Raw genomic sequence first — 20,343 nt, forward strand, 5'->3', positions numbered from 1 at the left:
TCTGGTTGAAGATGTCCCTGCTCACTGCAGGGGGGGGTTGGACTAGGTGACCTCTACAGGTCCCTTCCAACCCAAAATATTCTATGACTCTATGAACTCCCTTTTTTCCTGTGCTGAGTGTGTTTCCCTTGGGTGTTTGCCTCAAATCAGTATAATATTTCAGTGACACAAACTGATTTCACTGATACAAAAACTTCATGCTGTTTGTGTTCTCTAACCTGCCAACCACAGTTGTGTGCAGGGTCCACAGTATAGACCAAGGATGTTATGATTTCTAAACTGACTTCTTTTTTCAATGAGTAAGGCACCTGACTATTCCCTTCCTCCCGTACTGTTTACCGTGATTGTGCTCCGCTGCGACCCCTTCTCACCTAAAACACCTGCACTGGGCTAAAAAAATGGGTTGTATGTGTTCTTTTTCCAGTGACCATTTTTGATAGTGCTAATAGGAGTGACAAAAATATAATAATGAGGTAAAGTGAGTATTTGGCTATGATGGTATTCCCACAGATGACCTTGACCAGTCTATCCACAGAATCCAAACTGGTGCTCACAATTTTAGTAGCCAAAGGCAATTTTCTAGCAAAAACTATTTTGCTGTCTTCCTTTTAACATGGAGTTGCTCCTAACTAGCTATTAGTAGGGCTGATTTCCTCTGAAGAGAATGGACTTTTCTCAGAAACTTTAGTTTTCTGGTAATAAGTGGCTGCTTCACCAAGGTGGTCATAATTTGGTTCACTGTATTTTATTTTAATTGAGGTTTTCTACTTTGATGTAAGAGAAAGGATGTCTTTTTTCCTTTACACCTTCGAGAAGATTATCATATTACACAAAGTTTATTAATAACTAAAAAGTACAAGTAACAACAATTTTGAATTTCCTTGATGTGTTATGGGACATAGGGAAATAGTAGAAACAAATCCCATTCAATGTATAGACATTGGTTAAATAAGGAGGTTTCCTCATTTTATTTGTATAGCTTGTGCCTAAACTATTGAGAGCAGAAGACCACTGGCCTTGATATTTCTATCCTTTGTTTAAAACTGAGTACGACAGAGCTGGAAATCAGAAACTGATTGATGGAAAAATTTGAAGTAATTAACTTGCAACAGAAGGCACAGAAAGAATGATACATTTCAAGGCTTATAAATCCACTTTTCCTTTTCATTAATTTTCATACAAATATCATGAGCAGCATTATATTTTCCTGTGTTTCAAAAGAGAAAAATATGGCTTAAGCATCACTGCATCATCTTGAGTTTATTTTTAATATTAGGATTTTTACTTTTTTGTGTATGCTATTGGATATGCATTCCAAGGAATGGTAATATATGATCGCAATTACAAGTCTGGCACGGAACTGTGAAGGATTAGTGTCTCTGGCCTGTAATTATTCTAGAGAGATCTTCGCAGGCAGAGTTGGGCCCATAGCAAACTAGGAAAATGCAGCACTTACTGTTAGTTTGAAGCACTTCTTTTTTAGGCAGTTCAGTTTATGTAGCTGTGAAGTTTCTGTGGAAATATTTTAACTCCATCTACACATACCATGCAGATTTCTGCCAAACGTTTTTGTTTTTTTTTTCCCCAAAGTATAAGTGATACAGGAGGGAATCTATAGCATTTGCTATTTCTCCCAAACACAACAGGACCCCAGTCTTTTGAGAGACATCCTGAGGCAGAAAAGAACTGACAGATAACATCAACAGCACCTATATTGCATCTTACATTCTCAAAGTGTTTAAAAAATATTAATTAAACCTTATAATGCCACTTAAATAAATAAGCAAATTAATGCAAGACCTTTGATTTCCTTTAAGGCAAATGAACTCCATATGGTGTAGTCTTTCTTACAGCATGGACAGCAGAGCCTATTCCAAACCCAGGAATGGCTCAGCTGTACCGCTAATGCAAGCAGGACATTTGAGGTAAAGCCCAGACTCTCAGTGCGATGTAAACAGTAAACCGTTCTGGTCATGGTAGCTGAACTAATTGTCCCCTTCTTCCCAGTAAGAAAAGAGTAGATTTTACCAGATCTGGTTTGATCTGGCTTTACTCCTTACCTCTTCAGTGTGCCTAGCATTGAAATGTATTTGCTTCTCACCAAATAATCTCTGATTATCTGCCCTTTATAATACTAATTAAAAATACTGTAAACTAGAAGTTTGCAGTCAACCAATGTTCTAAATTCCCATGCCAAAATACATCATGAATGTCAAATACATTTTGGCATTTATATTTCCCTGACTTCACTAGCAGTATGGACAGCTGTCTTGGTGGTTGTATTTAATGGTTTAATCTCACTTTTTTTTTCATCTTCATGCTCTGTGCTCTGTGTTGTCTTTCTCATGATCTTCACAACAAGAAAAAAGTTCCAGTCCTGAGGCTAGGATGACAGTTAAGCAGATGCTATTTCAGTTCACAATTACAATTCCTTCAAGGCTATTGGGGGATATTATGTCTGGACAGGCTAACAGACCACCCCCTGCAACCCCTATCCTAAGATTAAATTCGTCATCCCTGACATCAGCCTCTAAGCGAGAGGAATCTGCAAATGCCCCTATTCAGCTTCAGGAATAGCCAGTTCTACTCTTTCTAAATGTTAAGTCTGCTAATTTGTATTTTAGGAGTGAGGCTTGGGAGTGCAGTGTAACACTCGTATGTCAGCAGTGATTCTTCCGTGTAAGGTGAATCATGCAAAGTCCTCTAGTTTTAAAGGTGTTGATATAAATTCATTTGATGGAAAAATGGCCACTTTATCATCTCTGTCATATTCTTGGAAAAGAAAATCTGTTGTGCAGTTAGGACTTTCTCCATTGCAAATATTTGCACAGCACTTAATTTTTTTTTTTTTTGACTGTAAAAGGAAAGCAGAAAGGGAACATTTTGCAGATCCACAAGTGCCAATGCAAAATGAAGATGTCTGAGCTTTCCAGTCAGTCCATGTGCCAAAGCCAGAAGTGCATCAAAGAACCAGAAAGGACAACCTGGCCTAGAAATACTCTGCAAGATCCTTCTGAGGAGAACAATTCTCTGACTGGGCTGCGGCATTTAGAAGAGGCCAGGCTGTTTTCCCCCATCCTGCTTGCTTGCCTGTACAGGCTGAGGTGCACTTATACAGCATTTTTTCCTTTTCGCATGAGTGGAGCAGAGGGATCAGCAAAGTTCACTGGAAACTCCTGTTAAGGCCTGTGTAGAATTTTTTTTAAATATACGCCTTTAAGGAAAGCTAAAGATGATTGAATTTCAGTTTGATAGCTGTAGATGGGCTTTCTGTGATTTCTGTGATTCTTTTTTTTTCCAACACTGTATGTGGCATCCATGCCTTGTCACCGATGACATTTAAGAGAATATGTTCTCTCAGTATTGCCTTCTGATGAAAGGAAGGGTTGAAGATATTTTCCAAATTCACAGTCCCAGTGTTTCTTGTGACTATTCTTTTAGAGCAGATGGAGGAAAGTGTTACAGCCTTTTTCTATTCCCGGGTGGATCTATTTGAAGCATTCCCAAGTAGAAGAAAGAAGCAATGGTGTCCCATAGAGGAAAGCCAGATGCCCTAATACAGATTTGGGAGAGTGCACAAGACTGTCTCTCCTGCTGGCCTTATCACTTGTTGTAGTTTTGCTGTCATTGATAGTAATATTTCATTACTCTGTCACATGAAATTCCATTTGAAGGGATATAGCATGTTAGAATTTTTGTTGGTTTTAATGCTCAGCAGTGATTTATAATATTCTGTGAAATTAATATATTATTAAAAATATATCTACAGCTCTGACTATGCATTCTGACACATACAGAAGATTTTGTCCTCTCTTAGAACACCCATGTCCAAGCTCTATTCATTTCATTTGCCATTTGGAGTATGTATCTTATAGCATTTTCATGCTGTAACTATGCAGCCATTTAAGAAGGAATGAAAAAAATGTCTCTAAACTCTGTATTTCAACCAAGTATAATTCTATGCAATCAGGATTAAACATGTAAAATAGCATATTGAAACATCTTAGTCGATATTCAAGAGTATCCTTCTGCAAACGCAGCAGTGCATCTCTTAGTACATTTTTTTGTTTGATCTCCTTTATGATGAATAGCTCACTGGTCTACATCATTTCCTTTCTTTTGGTTGAAACCATTCTTAAATGTGCACCACTGCAAAACTATCCTTAAAGCCAGTCATGACTGGGACTTTTCTCTTTTCCATTTCCCTTTTCCCAGCCTTGCCTTTCCTTATCTTCAATTTGCCTTTGGGCCAAGACTTACCCACGCTTTTGACCTGGATGCAAAGTTTCACAACCCCTCATTCCCTCAGTCTGCTCCCACCCCAGGGAAGAACAGCTCAGCCTGGTGGTATGGTAGTGCTTGGGAGGGGCGTGGTAATACATTGCCTGGATGAGAGCTGACAGTGCTCCAAGAAATATGACAGTACCTCTGCCCTTGATCAGGTTTCCCATTTGAAAGTTTTCATTTTGGTAATTACATCCTTCTCAGATAGTAGCCGTAGTCATTGATCATACTAGTATCATTATACTGATTCCCGTAAGTCACCTTTTAAAGACACTTTCTATGGTTTCTTTCCCCCCTATATCTTCTTCCTCTGCAGTCACAGGATAAGACTTTTTCTGTCTACCCTTCATCTGATTGATTAGAAATGCCACATACTTCCTTTACGTATAGCCTGGTAATATACACATCACATTTCTTCCCTCGGGATCTTAATCAGAACAAGTAATGGCCTTTAGCTTTTCTCATTAGCAAAATGGAAAAGCACTATACCCAATCCATTAGAAATACAGCATTGTAATATGAGCTTATAGAAAAATGGCTGTGTGCCAATGGACATGGAGTGAGTTTACCTTAAAGGATTTTCAGCACACACACACACACAAAAAGTCACCCTTTCTGTCTGGCAAGCAAACATTTTGAGCCATAACTTATCACGCCTGTCTGTCAAGCATTTTGCTGTTGCTTCTTAAGTGCTGTTTAGACAGCTCTGTCATATAAAGGGCATTCATAAGGAGGAAATATAGGTGTTTGTACATGTATTAATGTCTTCCCCAGTGTTGATTCCCTTCATGGATTATCCTCCTCATATTCCTTTGCCTATCAGAATTAGAGAGAGGGAAGGAAGTTGGGAAGATTTTGTTATGTTTTACTTTGCTTTTAATTTTTCACAGAATGTGCTAACCTGAAAAAATGTAACAAGAACAACCGTTACGGCATACTTGTCTATCAAGCATTTACCTGAAACTGCTGCTATACTTTTTTTAGCCCTGTCTAAAACTATTTACAATCAGTACACTGAGAGTGGGGACAGACTGATTAAGAGGGTTTTTTCCTCACTGAAATGAATTGCTTTTCACTTGGCCTGGGCTTTATTAGCCCTAAAAAATATTAAAATTCATACACTGGTATTTGTGCTTATGCTGTCCAGATCTGTAAGAGGGTGTTAAAGCACAATTACCAATTAGTAATTGTATATAATTTGAATATATATGAGCTAACGGTCTCCTTTGGAAAGCTAGCACTGAAGGAATACAAAGAACAGCCTTGGAATGCTGCTATTCTGCCAGCACTAAAACACATCTGTTTTACTGGCCCCTTCAAGCATTGCTAATGTGATTCTTGGGAAAATAAGTACTAAGCACACCCATGCAGCTATATTAAATAATGTCTTATGGCGAATGTGTGCTTGCACTTCCCCCCCCTAGTTCAAGTTAAATTATACCTGCCTCCCTTGGTGCCTCCCCCCCCCCCCCCCCCCCCGCTTTAAATACACCTCAGGTTTCCTAGGTCCTAAGTTGCTCACCTGTACAAACTGAGATTCAGAGCTGAAGCATCAAGCTAACATTCTTGGCTGCCTCACTTATGGTTCATCAGCTGCGCTGCTCGCACCTTCCCAACAAAATAGAGCATCCCAGTACCAGGTAAAAAAATATAAAATAAAAATAAAATAAAAATAAATATAAAAAAAAAAAGATGAAATAGTGTGAAAGACCTGCAGCAGTAAAAAATGGGAGACATTGTAAAGGGACCTCTTTAGGACAGTTTAGGGGTGGAATTAATGATTAGATGACAAAACAGGAAGGCTTAAGGCAAGGAGGGGTGACTGTTTTTTTGAAATATTGGGCATTTTTTTTCCTTCTTTCATTTTCTATTTTATTTTTTGATTTTTTTTTTCTTTTTGGTATCTTTCCGCTTCCTCTCCCTCCTCTCCTTATTATTTGGATGAAATTATGACAAATTGGGAGAGGTTCTGTGTAATTTTTACCACAAAAAAAGTTTAGGAGTTCAGCACTGTAAGCAACTCTTTACATGGTAGACAAGCTCACAACAAGGTGATATAGTTCAGTCCACTTAGCCAGCACCCTGTTAAAAGGCAAGGTTTCTCTTTTGGTTATGCTGCCCTGGAGCTGATGCGGTCTGCTGTGTCTGAGAGATCCTCCCACAGCTGATTGATTGATAATTAACCTACTTAGGGGCAGACTGTAATATTCTTACTCAGTCACTCTTTATCAGTAGGGCATTGACATTAATTTTAAGGGCACCTTTCTCGCATAAGAATTACAGGAGTTTGTGGAAAGCAGTAAAAAGGAAGCCCTCACAGAAATGCTTACTATTGCCAACTTCCAGAGCCCTGCCATGTAAGCAAAGCTAGTGATCATGTAAATACATTTAAAGCTTTTAGCAGACCACTTTGTATGCTAATGAGAAGCAATATTTTGTACTGCGTTATTTTAAAACATAGTAAGTACTTTAAATGTATTGAAGTTGCCACCAGCCATCAAAGGTTATTATTCTCTATTATCCCCACCCTTTCCAAATATGAACATGGCTGATCCTTTTGCCCAAGTTACAGACAGAAGAAGAGCTGGCTGAGCAACATCCATGGTTTCCAGTTTGTGGGATTTTCATCCTATGAAATTTGGTTTCATTCTGATTCATCTTTAAAAAACTCAAAACAGAAAGATTCTGCCGTGAGCCACAAATTCCAAACAAAAATTAATTTTTTGAAACAATGGCTCATGGTGTTTCCAATACAAAATATACTCTGCAAGACCTTGACAGCTGCCAACTGGTTTAAACATCCCTCTTGGTTGTTGTCCTGCTCTATGTCAGCTTTCAGGCAGCAGCTGCAAAGTGCTCCCAGGATTTTGTGTTCCAGAGCAGCCCCGCCATGTCTGACGCTTTGGGCAGGCTTCCAGATCTCCTAATGAGCCGGCTTACAGGTCTGCTTACTGAGGACCAGATTAGTCCTGGGAGCCAAGTCAGAAAACCTCAGGAATGTTGCTTTGGGCAAGAAAAGCAGGGCACTGGCTTTTCACCAAAGACTGAATAGGAGCTGGTGGTTCCCAGCTGTGCAGGAAGAGGCAAGGAGATCCCAAAGCTTCACCTGAGACCCAGATGGAAGTGGGGCTCTTGGGGCTTGCAAACTCCCAACTCAGCCACCCCAACTCTGTGTTGAGCAGCCTGGAAGCCTCGAGTGCATGTTTTGTAGGATGTTTGGCCACACACGCCTGACAGCAGGCTGGTTTTCCTTGCATCCTTAGGCATAAGGGCCCAGCATTTCCCAGAGGGAATGTGTTTCCCCCTGCCTAAGCCTGGACTTGCATTTTCACCACTGATTCAGGAAGGCCAGCCTTTAAAAGGCGTCCCTAGTGCCACTGTCAGCTTCCAGTGTAAGCCCCAACATGAACCACAGGCGATGTTTGCAAGATATTTTATGCCCACTGAATTGGGAAGTTCTCCTCCTTCTCTAGGTGAAGGTACTTGTGGACAGCTGTTTTTTATGAAGTTTTGAGGTAGTTTCTTTTCTTTTTTCTTTCTTTTTTTTTTAAGCCAGTGATATCTTTCATTACAGGGATCTTTTAGAGACAAAGGACTGAGCAATACTGTGCTTCAGCTGCTCTTAAGAACATCCAAGACGTGGTTGGTGGGTTCATGCTCTTATCTTACTACCTTAGATCTCTCAGGCATTTTCATGCAGGAGGTGATGGTGAAATTCCTCCTGTTTCTAGGGTAATTAGAACCACTAATATTCAGGTGATTTTCTGTGTGTCTCTACTCTTATGTCTGGTCTGAAAGAGCAAATGGAAGGCGTATGTGATTGATGAGCAACTCTTTATTTAACAAGTCTAAGCAGTTCTCCTGTTGTTTTAACAACAACTTCATCCATACAGTATGGACATTTGCACACAGCAGTCTGCTTCTTTTTACACTCTTCAAATTCATGGAGATTTAATAGCCTCTAGAGGACGTGTTTACCTCTAGAAAGCAATTATTTGTTCATATAAATGGATAGGTTATTAATAATAGCTTAATGTGTTCATGTGTTGAGAGTTTCACTGACACATTTATTTATTTACTTATATTGAAAATATTAAAATATACAGATCAGTCTTCCTTCATCTTACTAGCAGCCATTCATCAGGGACTAATTGAAAGAATTGTATTCCAATGGAAATTCCTGAGAATTTCCAACGGAGGGGTGCACAGGGAATTTTTATGTCAGAAGAAGCAGTTACAATTCTGCTGCATCATCCCTTTATTCTTCAGGATACAGGATCTGAAAGAAGAACATAAATGTGACAGAATCTTAGTGTTTACCGACCCTGGATGACCACGACTGATGCAGTATACACTTTTGTTATGGTATAGTCACTATACCCTGGTTTTATATAGGGTGCTGCAGACAGGACAGTCTGTAGTAAATCATGCATACTAACCCATGCTCAAAAACTTGCCCCAGAGATCTCATAATGTACATTCACAGAACAGATACATAGAGGGCATTAGAAAAAATACAAAGTACCCCTTTTGTAGAGAAATGGATAAGAACTGAAGAATTAAGAATTGAAAGTACAACAAAACACCAGAGTCATGGTCTTTGTTTTAAGCGTAGGAATAGTCTTGCTGACTTGCAAATGTATCCATCGGACATTAGAATATTAGAATATTAGAATTATGCAAAAAAGCAGTTTTCACATCTTGAGGCTATTCATATATGCAGTCGTACCTGGAGGCTCAGTCTATTTTTCTGTACAGCCTCCATGGATCCCTGCCTACAGTGAAGACTTTTGTCACAGGGAAGACAAGATTGAAAATATTATGGGCCTAGGTACACTGACACAGACTGCAGGGATCATTGGCACCCTGAGGTTGAGTTCCATAGCCGTGTATAAACTGATAAACATAATATGAACAAGTTGTTATAAAGAAGTATTCCTATAAGAAGTTTCACTAGCCTTTAATGAAAGATACAATCAAAATGGGAACTTAATTTTGACATCCTGGTGGGTTTTCCTCTGTTTTCACCCTTTCCAGATGTTGGTGAGATATCTGAAAGGTATTTGAGACTTTCACCAAGTTCCTTTGCAATGCCAGACTTTAGGCTCTAAAAAGTGGTTAAAATGAATGGGCTAGGTTTTTATTTATCTGTTTCTATAGACATTCCTGGAGTGCTGTTTGCGTTTACTGCAGTTTTTACAAACACCGGATTTGGTATGCTAGTGGGAGCGTGGTGCACAGCTGTATGTGGTGATTTGACTGTTCTCACATTTGTTTACTCTAAATAGTCTTTATCTGATTAGTCCTGATAGCTCTGCTTTAGTAGCAGGCCTGAATTTCTGAAATAAAGAAAAGACCTGTTAGCTGTGGGGGGTTTAGCTCATCTGCACCGTTTCTTCTATACCTTTGTATTACTCTGATTTCCAAAGGTAGGGATTTGTGAAGGATGCTTAGAACTCCTGAAGAGAAAAGGAGATTAGTTTGTAAATATAGTTCTTGAAGTTATTATTCTCTCTACCTTCATTTATCTTGCTCAGAGAATTAGGTAACATCTCATTAGGAAGGCTGAAAGGGAAGTGATAGCCAGTGTTCCTAAATACATTTGTATTACTGAGCAGCAGGGAAGGAAGGTTAAATCTTGTAAAGATTTCTATTCTCTGCCTGAACAATGAGTGCAGTGGCCCAGTGATGGGATTCTGTTGAATGACAGTGCTATTCTTGATAGGGCTGTGGTAATTGTGTGGTAAAATAGCATTATTTTATTATATTTTAGGCCAGGCTGATGATTATTAGCAAAAATATTGTAATATATGCAAAAGCTCCACATCTTTTTTTCTCATATTCTTTAATTGGGAAAAACTAAGATTAATAACAGCCATTGCATAATTACAGGATTGAACTGGAAAATGAGAATGCTTCTGGGTAGCAGAAGATATTTGAAGTTTAAAGGAAAAACTGTGGCAGCTGGATGTTGTATTTCATTGAACTGCCACTGGCGCTGATGAACTAGATGGTCCTTTTCCTGAGTTCCTACGTCTCCATGTCAGGCTGTGGGATAAGAGGACACAGCGAGACAATGTTCTTTTCTATTGGAGAACAGTGTATTTTCAAATGAGAAGGCGGAACAAGGGACAAAAAAGCAGCAGTTTTACTCTATATTTCATTAAAGTTACGACCACTTCACAATGGTCGAAGCAAGATGCAATCTTTGTTCTTTGCAGGGAAAGAAATTTGAAAGTGGGAGGGCAGGTTTCCTTCATGAAAAAAAAAAAAAAGATAAAAATAAATCCAGCCAACATTTCAGTCTCATTTCCTTCAGTTTTCCAGCAATGCAAATGTTTTCACATAATTCTGTTAGTGATGCAGTGTCTAGACTTCTCAGATGGTTTTAAAAAAACACAAACAAACCCTGGCATTAATTCTGAGAATCCTAAAAAGCTAAGTCATTATCACTGTGCTGTAGCTCATGCAGTGATATGAAACCACAAATAGTCACTGAAAACCAGACTCTGGAATCCTTCTCATTTAAGACACATGGGTTAGCATTTACTCACATAAGATGTCCAATTTAATCTCCCTTCAGCAGGCTGCTGTGGTGTAAATGCTTACCAGCATATGCTGGTACAAGGATTCTGCAATTTCACCTTGACTGAAAAGGCTCTGTGCCTTCTCAGGAGCATGGAGGTTGATAAAATAAGGAAAGCCATCTCTGATTTTTGCTACAGATAAACATGTACATAAAAAAAAAGGTAAAACACCAGAAAGCAGCATTTGCACATTGATTTTATAAAAGAACTCTTCTTTAACATTTATTCCTTGCTCATTGCTCCTTGTCCTTAGTAAGCCTATTAATTCTGAGTAAGTGTTGTTCAAGGTTTCCAAATCTACTGCAAACTTGTATATTAATGTCTCATTTCATAAATTCTTTCTGATTTTCCACATACCAGGAAACTTATTCAACATTGATCAGGTTATCAACTGTTGTCACTCTGTAAAATCTCACAGTACTCATTGTGGCCAAGAGAGTTAACGTATATCTGGTAGCCACCTGCTAATCACAGCTGTGTTATTTTATAGGCAACTAGGCCTATAAATAGAACTGTACTTTAGGGTGGTTTCTTATACTTTTTGTTAATGATGACCTTCAGAATTTAAACAAAATGTGTGGCCAAAGTCTTCTGGTGATGTAAATGAAATTGTTTGGTCTTGCGAGAGGCACTCACTCTTTCAGGCACTGTCTCAGTTGAAATTCAGTAAAAAATAGCCTGTGTAAGAGGTGCTTGCTATGTTTTTCAGCTGTTGGGCACTTGCCTGACTCTGCATTAACCTGGGCCCAAGAAAGACAGGCCAGAGTTTTACTAGGGCAAATGAATAAATGGACATTACCTGTGCCATAGTCTCCATGTAAAAGCTCCTGCCGATTCCCTGCAGGCCACTCAGCTCCACCTTTGATGGATGAAACGTGTTGTCCTACAGCAACATGCTCCCTTACTCCTGATGCAGGCAGCTGCCTTCCTCTTGTTTTTTTCTTCCCAGTGCCTGCCACCTTTATGGGTTTAATGTTTGCTGCAGGCTTAACAGGAGTCCTGCTGGAGCCAGGCTGGGATATCCTGCTGTTTGCAGATCAGTAAGAACTGATGTTGCTCTCTGAAGTAAACATGATCCTTCTCACAGTTTCCTTTTGTCCCCTCAACCCACCTCCTCATACATTTGTCACTTCCTTTCATTTGTAGTCACAGAGGGTAATATCTGAAAGGAGAACAGAGGTGTAAGTATACTACTACTCTCATTTTCTACCTATATATTTTTTCACAATACTTCACTAGTTTCAAAAAGGTAAAAACAAAAATCCCATTGGACAAGGTGTGAGCAGAATTGTTAATGTAGCATATAGGCTAAATTGGTGCCCTGATAAGTACAGTCTGAATTAAGCAGTCAGGCATTGTAAAGTATGCATTATATACTGCAATACTGCACATCCTCAGTACTGAGAACATGCATTCTGTATACTGTATGAAGAAAATCATCATTTACAAACAAATTCAGAGCACGGTGCCATCAGCAATGTCTCTTTTCTTTCTGTAGTAGAAATTATCAGCTTTTAAAGGATCAGAGTGCCAAAAAAGCTCCTTTATACCCTCCAGATCCATCATCTGTGCCTGTAGAGTCACTATTCATTTTACTGTCAGAAATAAGAAGCTTCTACTTTTAGACCCACAAAGCCTGTACAGCTGTGGAAGAATGGACAGTGTTTTCTTCTGCTTTGCACATACTGTGTCAAATGACCGATCACGTTACAGCTCAAGAATCTTTAATCCTGATGGAAGCATATGACAAAGAAAGAATGGATTTGGATTTTTCAGATTCTCTCATTCAGTGCTTACAATACTAATATTTAGTGGAATTGGCTGGGTACTGCTAAGCTGAGCATGTGAGTCATGCTGTCTTTCACATGTGGCTGAAGACCTTTAGTGAGTGTGGTTCATGGAGAAAATAAGTCTCGGTGACGGTCTTCTGACATAGATGTCATCTTTGCTTGCCATCTGCCTACTTCCAAGTTGCATTAGTTTGTTGAGGTAGGTGGGAAGCCATATGCAGACTGCGTGCATCTACAGCACCTGTGGTCCCCATGGAACTGCATCACTACAGAGTCCCTCAGCTAAGGGACGTCCTTAGAGCAGAGTCTTCATCCTGTGTGGTCCTGAGCAGGGCAGATATAAAATGTTTAACTTTTCTTCTGAACCTCACAATTCTTTCTGAAGCTCTGTTCTACCTCTGGGAGTGGGCAGCACTCACTCCAACCCATCCAAAGCACACTATTTTACAAAATAGCTGGGTAGAGTGGCAGAGGGACCCAGGGAGAGGCACAGACTCCAGTGGGCTCAGTGTGTGCTGGGTGTGGAAGCTACTGAAAAGCAGTGTTTAGGAAGCTTTCTGCTAACAACCAACTGTGAATATTCATGATAAGAAATGCAACTCTTGCATTATCCAAAGCCATCGATGTTAAGTATTGACTCTGACATTGCGCCTTAGCACTGTGTAATCTTTAATGTACTTATCCTGTGAGATCAGAGAATTAGGATTATGTCGTTCATAAAGGGAAGAAATACATGTGAACTTGATTGAGCTAATGCCAGTTATAATATAAATTAATCTTTTCTCCTTTTTCATTATACTGTCAGTAAACAAAAAACTAAAGCAGTTTCTCAGCGCTAGGCTTCTCCCAGCAGGGCAGACACCCCTGAATCCATGCGGTCTCAGCTGGGACTCCCTGTGCATGTGAGGGGATTTTAGATGCTTAAGACCAATTGTGTATCTCTCAGAATTGAGCCCGAGTTGTCCTTTATCTTTTTGTAACTTTTTTACAGAAGCCTTAATGTATCCTTAGATAAGAGTCTGGAGACTGAGAATCAGTTCCAAGCCCTGATAACATTTTAAATTGTTGACCTGGTTACTCATTTCTGAAACGGTGAGGGTTTTTTTACATTCATAAAGATAAATACTTCAAATATGTTTGGGTATTCCACTGAAGGGCACAGTGTGTATACCTGTAATACAGACCAGTCTGCTGCTATGTGGTCAAGGGCCAGTTGTTAAGCGGCAGTACTCTGTAGGATTCAGCCTTGGCTAATTTCTACTAGGGCCAAATTCTTTGCCACAGAAACTGTGACTTGCATTTATGCCATTGGTGGAACTAATTTGGTCAAGCTTTGGAACAGGCTGCCTAGGGAAGTGGTGGGGTCATCATCACTGGAGGTGTTCCAAAAATGTGTGGATGTGGCACTGCAGGACATGGTTTAGTGGGCATGGTGGTGTTGGGTTGACGGTTGGACTTAATGATCTTAAATGTCTTTTCCAACCTTAATGATTGTATGATTCTAATTTGGCCCGCATCATTTTGTTTTCATTGTAGAGCTCTAAATGATTTAACCAAAAGGTTGAACGACCATTACAGTGGACATTTAGACAAGCAGAATATGTTACATACAGAGGAGAAGTCACATTCCTACAATTCTTCAGGGAGTCTGGCAAGTAACTAGATGGCTTTGGTCTCCAGCACTGTAAATCACCTGCTGTTTGGCTGAATTCAGTTAAAATTCATGCAAAAAAAATAAACTGGGAGAGTATGGGGAGGTGTGAGTGTCTAGAAAGACCAGGGCAAGCAGAGGTTGGCCAGGGCCACCAGTCACACTCAAGTCAACAGAGCAGTTTCCCCTAGGGATTGTGTAGCAGTGAAGTAGGCAACATGAAGTAGTCTGGCAAGTAAGATCAGGATCTGCTTCAAGAGGAAAACAGTAAGAGAGGTAAGAAACTGTGTGACTACTGAGAGAAGTGCTTGCAGAGCCAGCAAAGACACCAGTTAATTCCTGGACGTTTTCCATTACTGTGCTACAGAACTCAATGCCAAAGGATTTTGCAAAAAGTGGAGTGGTCTGAATTAAAAGGCAGTTGAATAATGTGATAGCTGTGTGTTAAAACTCATATGTGTTTCTGTGTAAAGTAAGGGAATATGCATCTTATAAGAGTGTGAGTACTGATCTTCTGCTGGGTTCAGGGAAGAGCTCTGAGGACGTCCAAGTTGAATGAGGCCACTTTATTCTTCAAATTAATAGTTTTAATTAAAATCTGTATTTTTGTCTGAGTGAAGCTAGTCTGCATAGGTATTTAAAACCCTTGTAGGTCTTTGCAGAGCTGTAAGAATGAGTACTTCAGGTTAATGTTATATGTTGACACATTTAGAACAATGCTACACAGCAGATGTCATCCCAACATGTGACGGCAACATTACAAAGCAGAATGAATGAAGCGGAAGCAGCTCTGGAACACCCTGCTGTAACGTTCTCATTAGCTCCTAATCTGTAAGGCAGGAGAATAGCCCGGCTACACTGAGTACAATAGGGATAGTTGGCCTAATGTCTTTGGTGGGTTAGCATTCATAAAAAACCTACTGAATTCAGTTCTTTTTCTGAAGAACAAGGAAAAGGAGCTGCAGAAAATCATGGCCAGAAACAGGCACCCAGACACTGGGATGCTCCCGTCTCTTTGCTCAAGTTAAGGAAAACTCTGAATTTTAGCAACAATATTGTAATGGCTTTCAACACAGTAATGCTCCTCATATTGCAACTATGCATTCTATGTCACCTATGTTCCTCACTGATCTTTCTTCTATAGAAAACAGTTTCATTAAAGTTGTTTTTTCTTTTACTTGAAGACTTCAGAATTTAGCTGTGGGATTCTTAAATATTCTGTTCTCGTTCCCTGAGGCCTATTGCTGTGGAGTCTGCACCCCACTATGCAATTTCATAATGCATGTTTGTGACAGGCATATCAAACCATCCAGTTAGTTTAGAATTGAGGTGAGAGAGTGCTTTAAATGTAAATTTTACTATAAACAGCAGAATAAAATCTTGCAAGCACTTCCTAGCTCTGCCAGGAAGCAAAGCTATATTTAACTCATTTTAAAATTCATCAAATACATTCTGGGCTGATTCAGATCTTTGGTGTGTCTTTGAAGATAACATGTAGTGGAAGTGTCATACAGTCAGTTGTGGGATTGGGCACATTCTGAGATTCTTGTCAGTGAAGACATGCAGTTAGGACTGGATTGTAGAAAGAAAAGTACATATAGATCTGACGACTTAGTATTGATACTTTATTTGAAGATTTGAGCAGTATCTGCTGCATTCAGTTCAAGAGCTTTTTAAGAAGTGCTGTATATAAAGAGATTAGTGCCATACCAATGGCAAAATTCACATGCACTCATGAATTTTAAAAACAATTTTCTTGCAGTGCTTGGGAGAGACAGTATTTTAGAGAAACTAATGCGAAGCATTGCTATAATAATAATTTGGAGAAGTTTCGAAATGCATAGAAAAGATCCCTGGGTGTTAAGAATAAGCCATAAGAATTTAGCTAGAGATTCTGTGTACAAAATGGAAAGTCCCAGGTATATCTTTCTCTTCCTTTATTTTTCTTATCTCGGATTGCACCTCCCTGCAGCATTGTATTTCTGTAAACTCAACTGCTGTTATTGACAGGGTTAAATATAGACTGGAATAAACCTGTCAAATTTCATGCTTCATTTTTTGTAGGTGTCATTAGATAAGATCAATGATTCCAAAATATTGCTTAGGCTGTTTTTGTATCTGTAACCACTATATATATGCTGCTGTCTTGTCTCTACTAATCTTTTTTGCAAGTACAAATAGGAGACTCTCAATTTTAGAAACCATGTGAACAATCTGAATCGATCAGCAGGATGTTTGCTATTGCCTATATTCAGATGTGACCTGACTTTGAAGTTCAAGTTTATGATTTTTAATAGCTAGGTAATTCCTACCATTGCCTAAAATCCTTAATTAAAAGAAATAATTAGATATACACTAACCAACAAACTCTGAGAAGGAAATTGAAACAGTGTCGTGCTTCTAATATGGTATTATGCATCTTGATTGTGGTTTTCTAATGTTCATTTGCCTTTGATTTGTTCTAGTACATGACTGCTGCTGCACCTATGCAAGGGACCTACATTCCCCAGTACACTCCTGTGCCTCCAACAGCTGTCCCTATTGAAGTAAGTTTATCTCCATCCATGAAAGTAGAGTGAAGGGGTAGCAGAACTCTTACTTATTTACGCCTCCTTGCACCTGTTGTTTGAAAGGGGCCTAAAGTTACTTTATGGAATGATGGCTGGAAGCTTCCAGCTTTTAAAATTAGGACTGCACATTTCTTTCTCTTTTTCTTTTCTTTCTTTCTTTTTCCTTCCTTTTTCTCCCCACCCCCCTTTTTAAAAAATTATTTGCAGGGGCTCTTGTTTTGCATTTTTTTTTTTTTTGTACAGCAGGACATGGAATAAAACATCAGTGATTATGACTATTTTTTCCCCATGTACTTGGGAGGGAAATGGGAAGAGACAGGAAAACAAACCCAGCAGGCAGACCACGAACCCAAAAGAGATTCCAAGAAGAGAAGATTGCAAGAGGGTTTGATGCGGTCCTTAGCAAGTATAGGTAATTGCTGAAAAATTTAGCCACCAGAAAAAGTGATTGAGCAATGGAAACCTTCCTCTTGTATATACAGACGTGGAGGATGCTGCACTGACTGAGTGCTTTTCATCCTTGAGGAAGGATTCGCTCCCTCCCTCCTTGGGGCTGAGTCATGCTGATGACAGTCTAATGAGTAAGTATTTACTCAACCCTGTAGACCACAAGCTGCCGGGAGAGCGTCAGCTTGTCCTCCACTTCTGTGAAGCTTCATAAGGGCCACTGAGCACAGCGAGAGGAGGGAGCCCTGGCATCCTCTTCCCTGTGTGCTTCTCTTTGATGCTACCCTCTTTTATTAATAATTTCTCCCCTACTCTGGGGTAATGCGAGGAGTGCCAGGGTCTCAGTATTTCTGTCTTCAGCTGTGTGGACTTTGGAGTTTGTGCTATTACTACTCTGTGCTTTGAAGATGCTGAGTTAGTTGTACTGTTGGCATGGCTCCACCAGCAGTCAGGTAGACTGCTCCTGCTTTCTCCCAGTTCTTTGCAATTGCTGAGATTCCCAGATGAGATCCCACAAGAAAGGCTTCTACTGTCTGTCATACTGAGCTGGTCATGTTTTAGTCTTTTTTGCCTCAAGCTAATTTTGCCCTAAATCTTGTCTGTTTACAAACAGGCTATGGGTGCCTCTTTTCAGCTGCCATTCTTAGGTATTAAACTGGGCAGATACAAATCCAAATTAAAAGGAGAAGGTGGCATGGAGAGTGGCTCATATAGCAGTACTGGCTGCATACTGTGCTGACCAGTGCAAATGAGAAATGAAGTTAATTCTTCCACAGCCCTCCTCCCTATCACTCACTGGTGTATTCATGCCTGCTAAAATAATGATGTTATAATTATCTACTGTAACAATCAAAATATTACCTGAATATATAGCCTATCTTGCTCTGATCCAGTGATGATGATTACTGTTAATGTTTATTTGTATTCATGTAGCGTCATGAACCAGGACCCTACTGTGCTGGATGCTCCACAAGCAGAGACCAAAAAATTCAGTCTCTGCCCCAGAGAGCTTACAATCTCAAGATGAGATGGACAAAAGGAGAAGGATAAAGACAAGGAAGTAGACAGAAAAAGATAATACTGACAGTCTGCTAAGCAACAGATATGAAGAATTTCTGAAAAAGGAAACTGATATTTTTAACAGATAATTTAAAATAAACTACCTGTTGTTTACACAGGACTCAAATAAAAACTAAGCAAGTGCTTTGTGCTCCCTCTTCTGGCTCCGTTGCGTGCAATACAGTAATAAAGCATGTTCCCTGAAGAAAGACACTAGTGTTATTCATGTGGCCAACACATCAAGCATGAGAGAAAAGGAAAGACAATATAGCTTACTTTGAAAGCGTACAAAAATACTTAAAAATAATATTATTCAGACTGTCTAAATAGTGTAAGAAATAGTGCATAATGTGAAATTCATATGTATCTTCTTTTATGTGTTTACTTATCTGTTTTTTTGCAAATGTATAAACAAAACCTTCTTTGGAGCCTTGACTTAACAGATAAAAGTCTTTCGTGTGAAGTAAATTTATATTTTTGAAGGGAACATGCATAAAAGCAGTGTGTAGAGGCATGCAGTATTTTTCTAAGGTGGCTAAAATTCCATTGGATATGTAGTAAAGAGAGCGGTGGGCCTATATCCCGCCTTTATTGCATTGCAAATCAAACAAAATAAGTGTGAGCTCACTGTGAAGTTGGGGGAGGTAAATGAAAATCCAAACAGCCATACGTATGTTGTAAAAAAGACAAGAGGTAAAACCCAGACGCCACTTCAAAGTCAGAAGTTTTGCCTCTGGTTTTGAATGGGCAGGGAACTGCCCTCAAAAGTGGACATATTTTCCACCGCATCCTGTGAGAGCAAAGTACTACAGAGGCTGGTATGCTAAGGAAGTTCTTGTGGCTGGATTATCTTTCTAAAACTGACGGAGTTTGTTGTGTTAGCATGTGGTTCTGCTATCTCAAACGCTCTCAACCTCTAGAGAAATACAGGAATGGTGAGCTGGTGCTGAGCTCTTTTATGTAATTCCCTGCAGTGAGTAAAATTAGTATTTCATGTTCTCATTTGATTCCCTAGGGTGTCGTTGCTGATACTTCTCCACAGACAGTAGCATCTTCATCACAGGAAGCCAGTGGTCAACAGCAACAGATGACAGTGGAAACATCCAGTGAACATGCGCCTGCATATTCTTACCAACAGTCTAAGTAAGTAGGCATACACTTTGTAACCAGAAGGTTTTGTTTCTTGATTGTAGCAAGCCAAATTCTGCTCCCCATTTCAGCAATATAAATTCTGAGTAGCTTTGTTAAGTTCAAATGAATTCTGGATATATAGCAGCGTAATAAGAAAAAGGTTTTGGGTGATGTCCTCACCTTGGCAAAATGTCCTTGAGTTCCTGCCTGCAATGATATGCTGTCTTAACTGTCTGCTGCTTTTCTGGACTCAGAAGGATCTCAACAACTGTGTTAATCATCACGCTGGTCTAAAGCAGCATCCAGCATCAGAGGTTAAAAAGAGGGCTTAAATTTTGCAGTGGTGAAAATATTGGCATGGTACAAATGTAAAGGTTTCTTTCTGAAAATGTAGCTATTGAAGCAGTATAAATTGCCCCAAGTTGGTATTTGTGATTGTGCAAAACTGGTGCCATGCAGACACTGAGTGGGCAGGAACTGGTAGTGGATGAAGAAGGGATAACAAAGGGATGGGGAGAAGCACTGCTTTGTCTTTCTCCTGTCCTCTGCTGCCTTTGTTTGCTTCCCATGGAATACCTTGGAAAATTCAAAATTTATACACTGGCAGATGGATCTAGAACTCCTAAAGAGTGCCTTCATCTTCAGAATAATCCTCAAACACTCCTCTTTGCCACAATAAAACTGGTCCTCATGAAGGGAAGGTTACTTAGCGACGGGGTACTCACCTGGACCGATCAATGTTGGACAGATTCTAGGAAGGAGCCCAAACCCAGTCCTTTATTAATGCACGTATATTGAACATTAGCATCATTTTTTATCTTGGG

General features: G+C 39.6%; 1 protein-coding gene across 1 annotated transcript in view; it reads left to right on the forward strand.

The window, feature by feature from the left end:
• LOC104628241 (RNA-binding motif, single-stranded-interacting protein 3-like) overlaps positions 1 to 19,535 on the forward strand; it is a gene marked incomplete at its 5' end in the record, with an annotated part of 84,057 nt that extends 64,522 nt beyond the window's left edge. Inside the window, 2 exons of the mRNA XM_010296757.1 lie at positions 16,778 to 16,858; positions 19,404 to 19,535. Of these exons, the coding sequence (XP_010295059.1) occupies positions 16,778 to 16,858; positions 19,404 to 19,535 (213 nt within the window). The remainder of the gene's footprint in view (positions 1 to 16,777; positions 16,859 to 19,403) is intronic.
• Between the last annotated feature and the right edge of the window lie 808 nt (positions 19,536 to 20,343).

Source organism: Phaethon lepturus, unplaced genomic scaffold, assembly GCF_000687285.1.
Source record: "Phaethon lepturus isolate BGI_N335 unplaced genomic scaffold, ASM68728v1 scaffold12451, whole genome shotgun sequence".
NCBI classification, from domain to species: Eukaryota; Metazoa; Chordata; class Aves; order Phaethontiformes; family Phaethontidae; genus Phaethon; species Phaethon lepturus.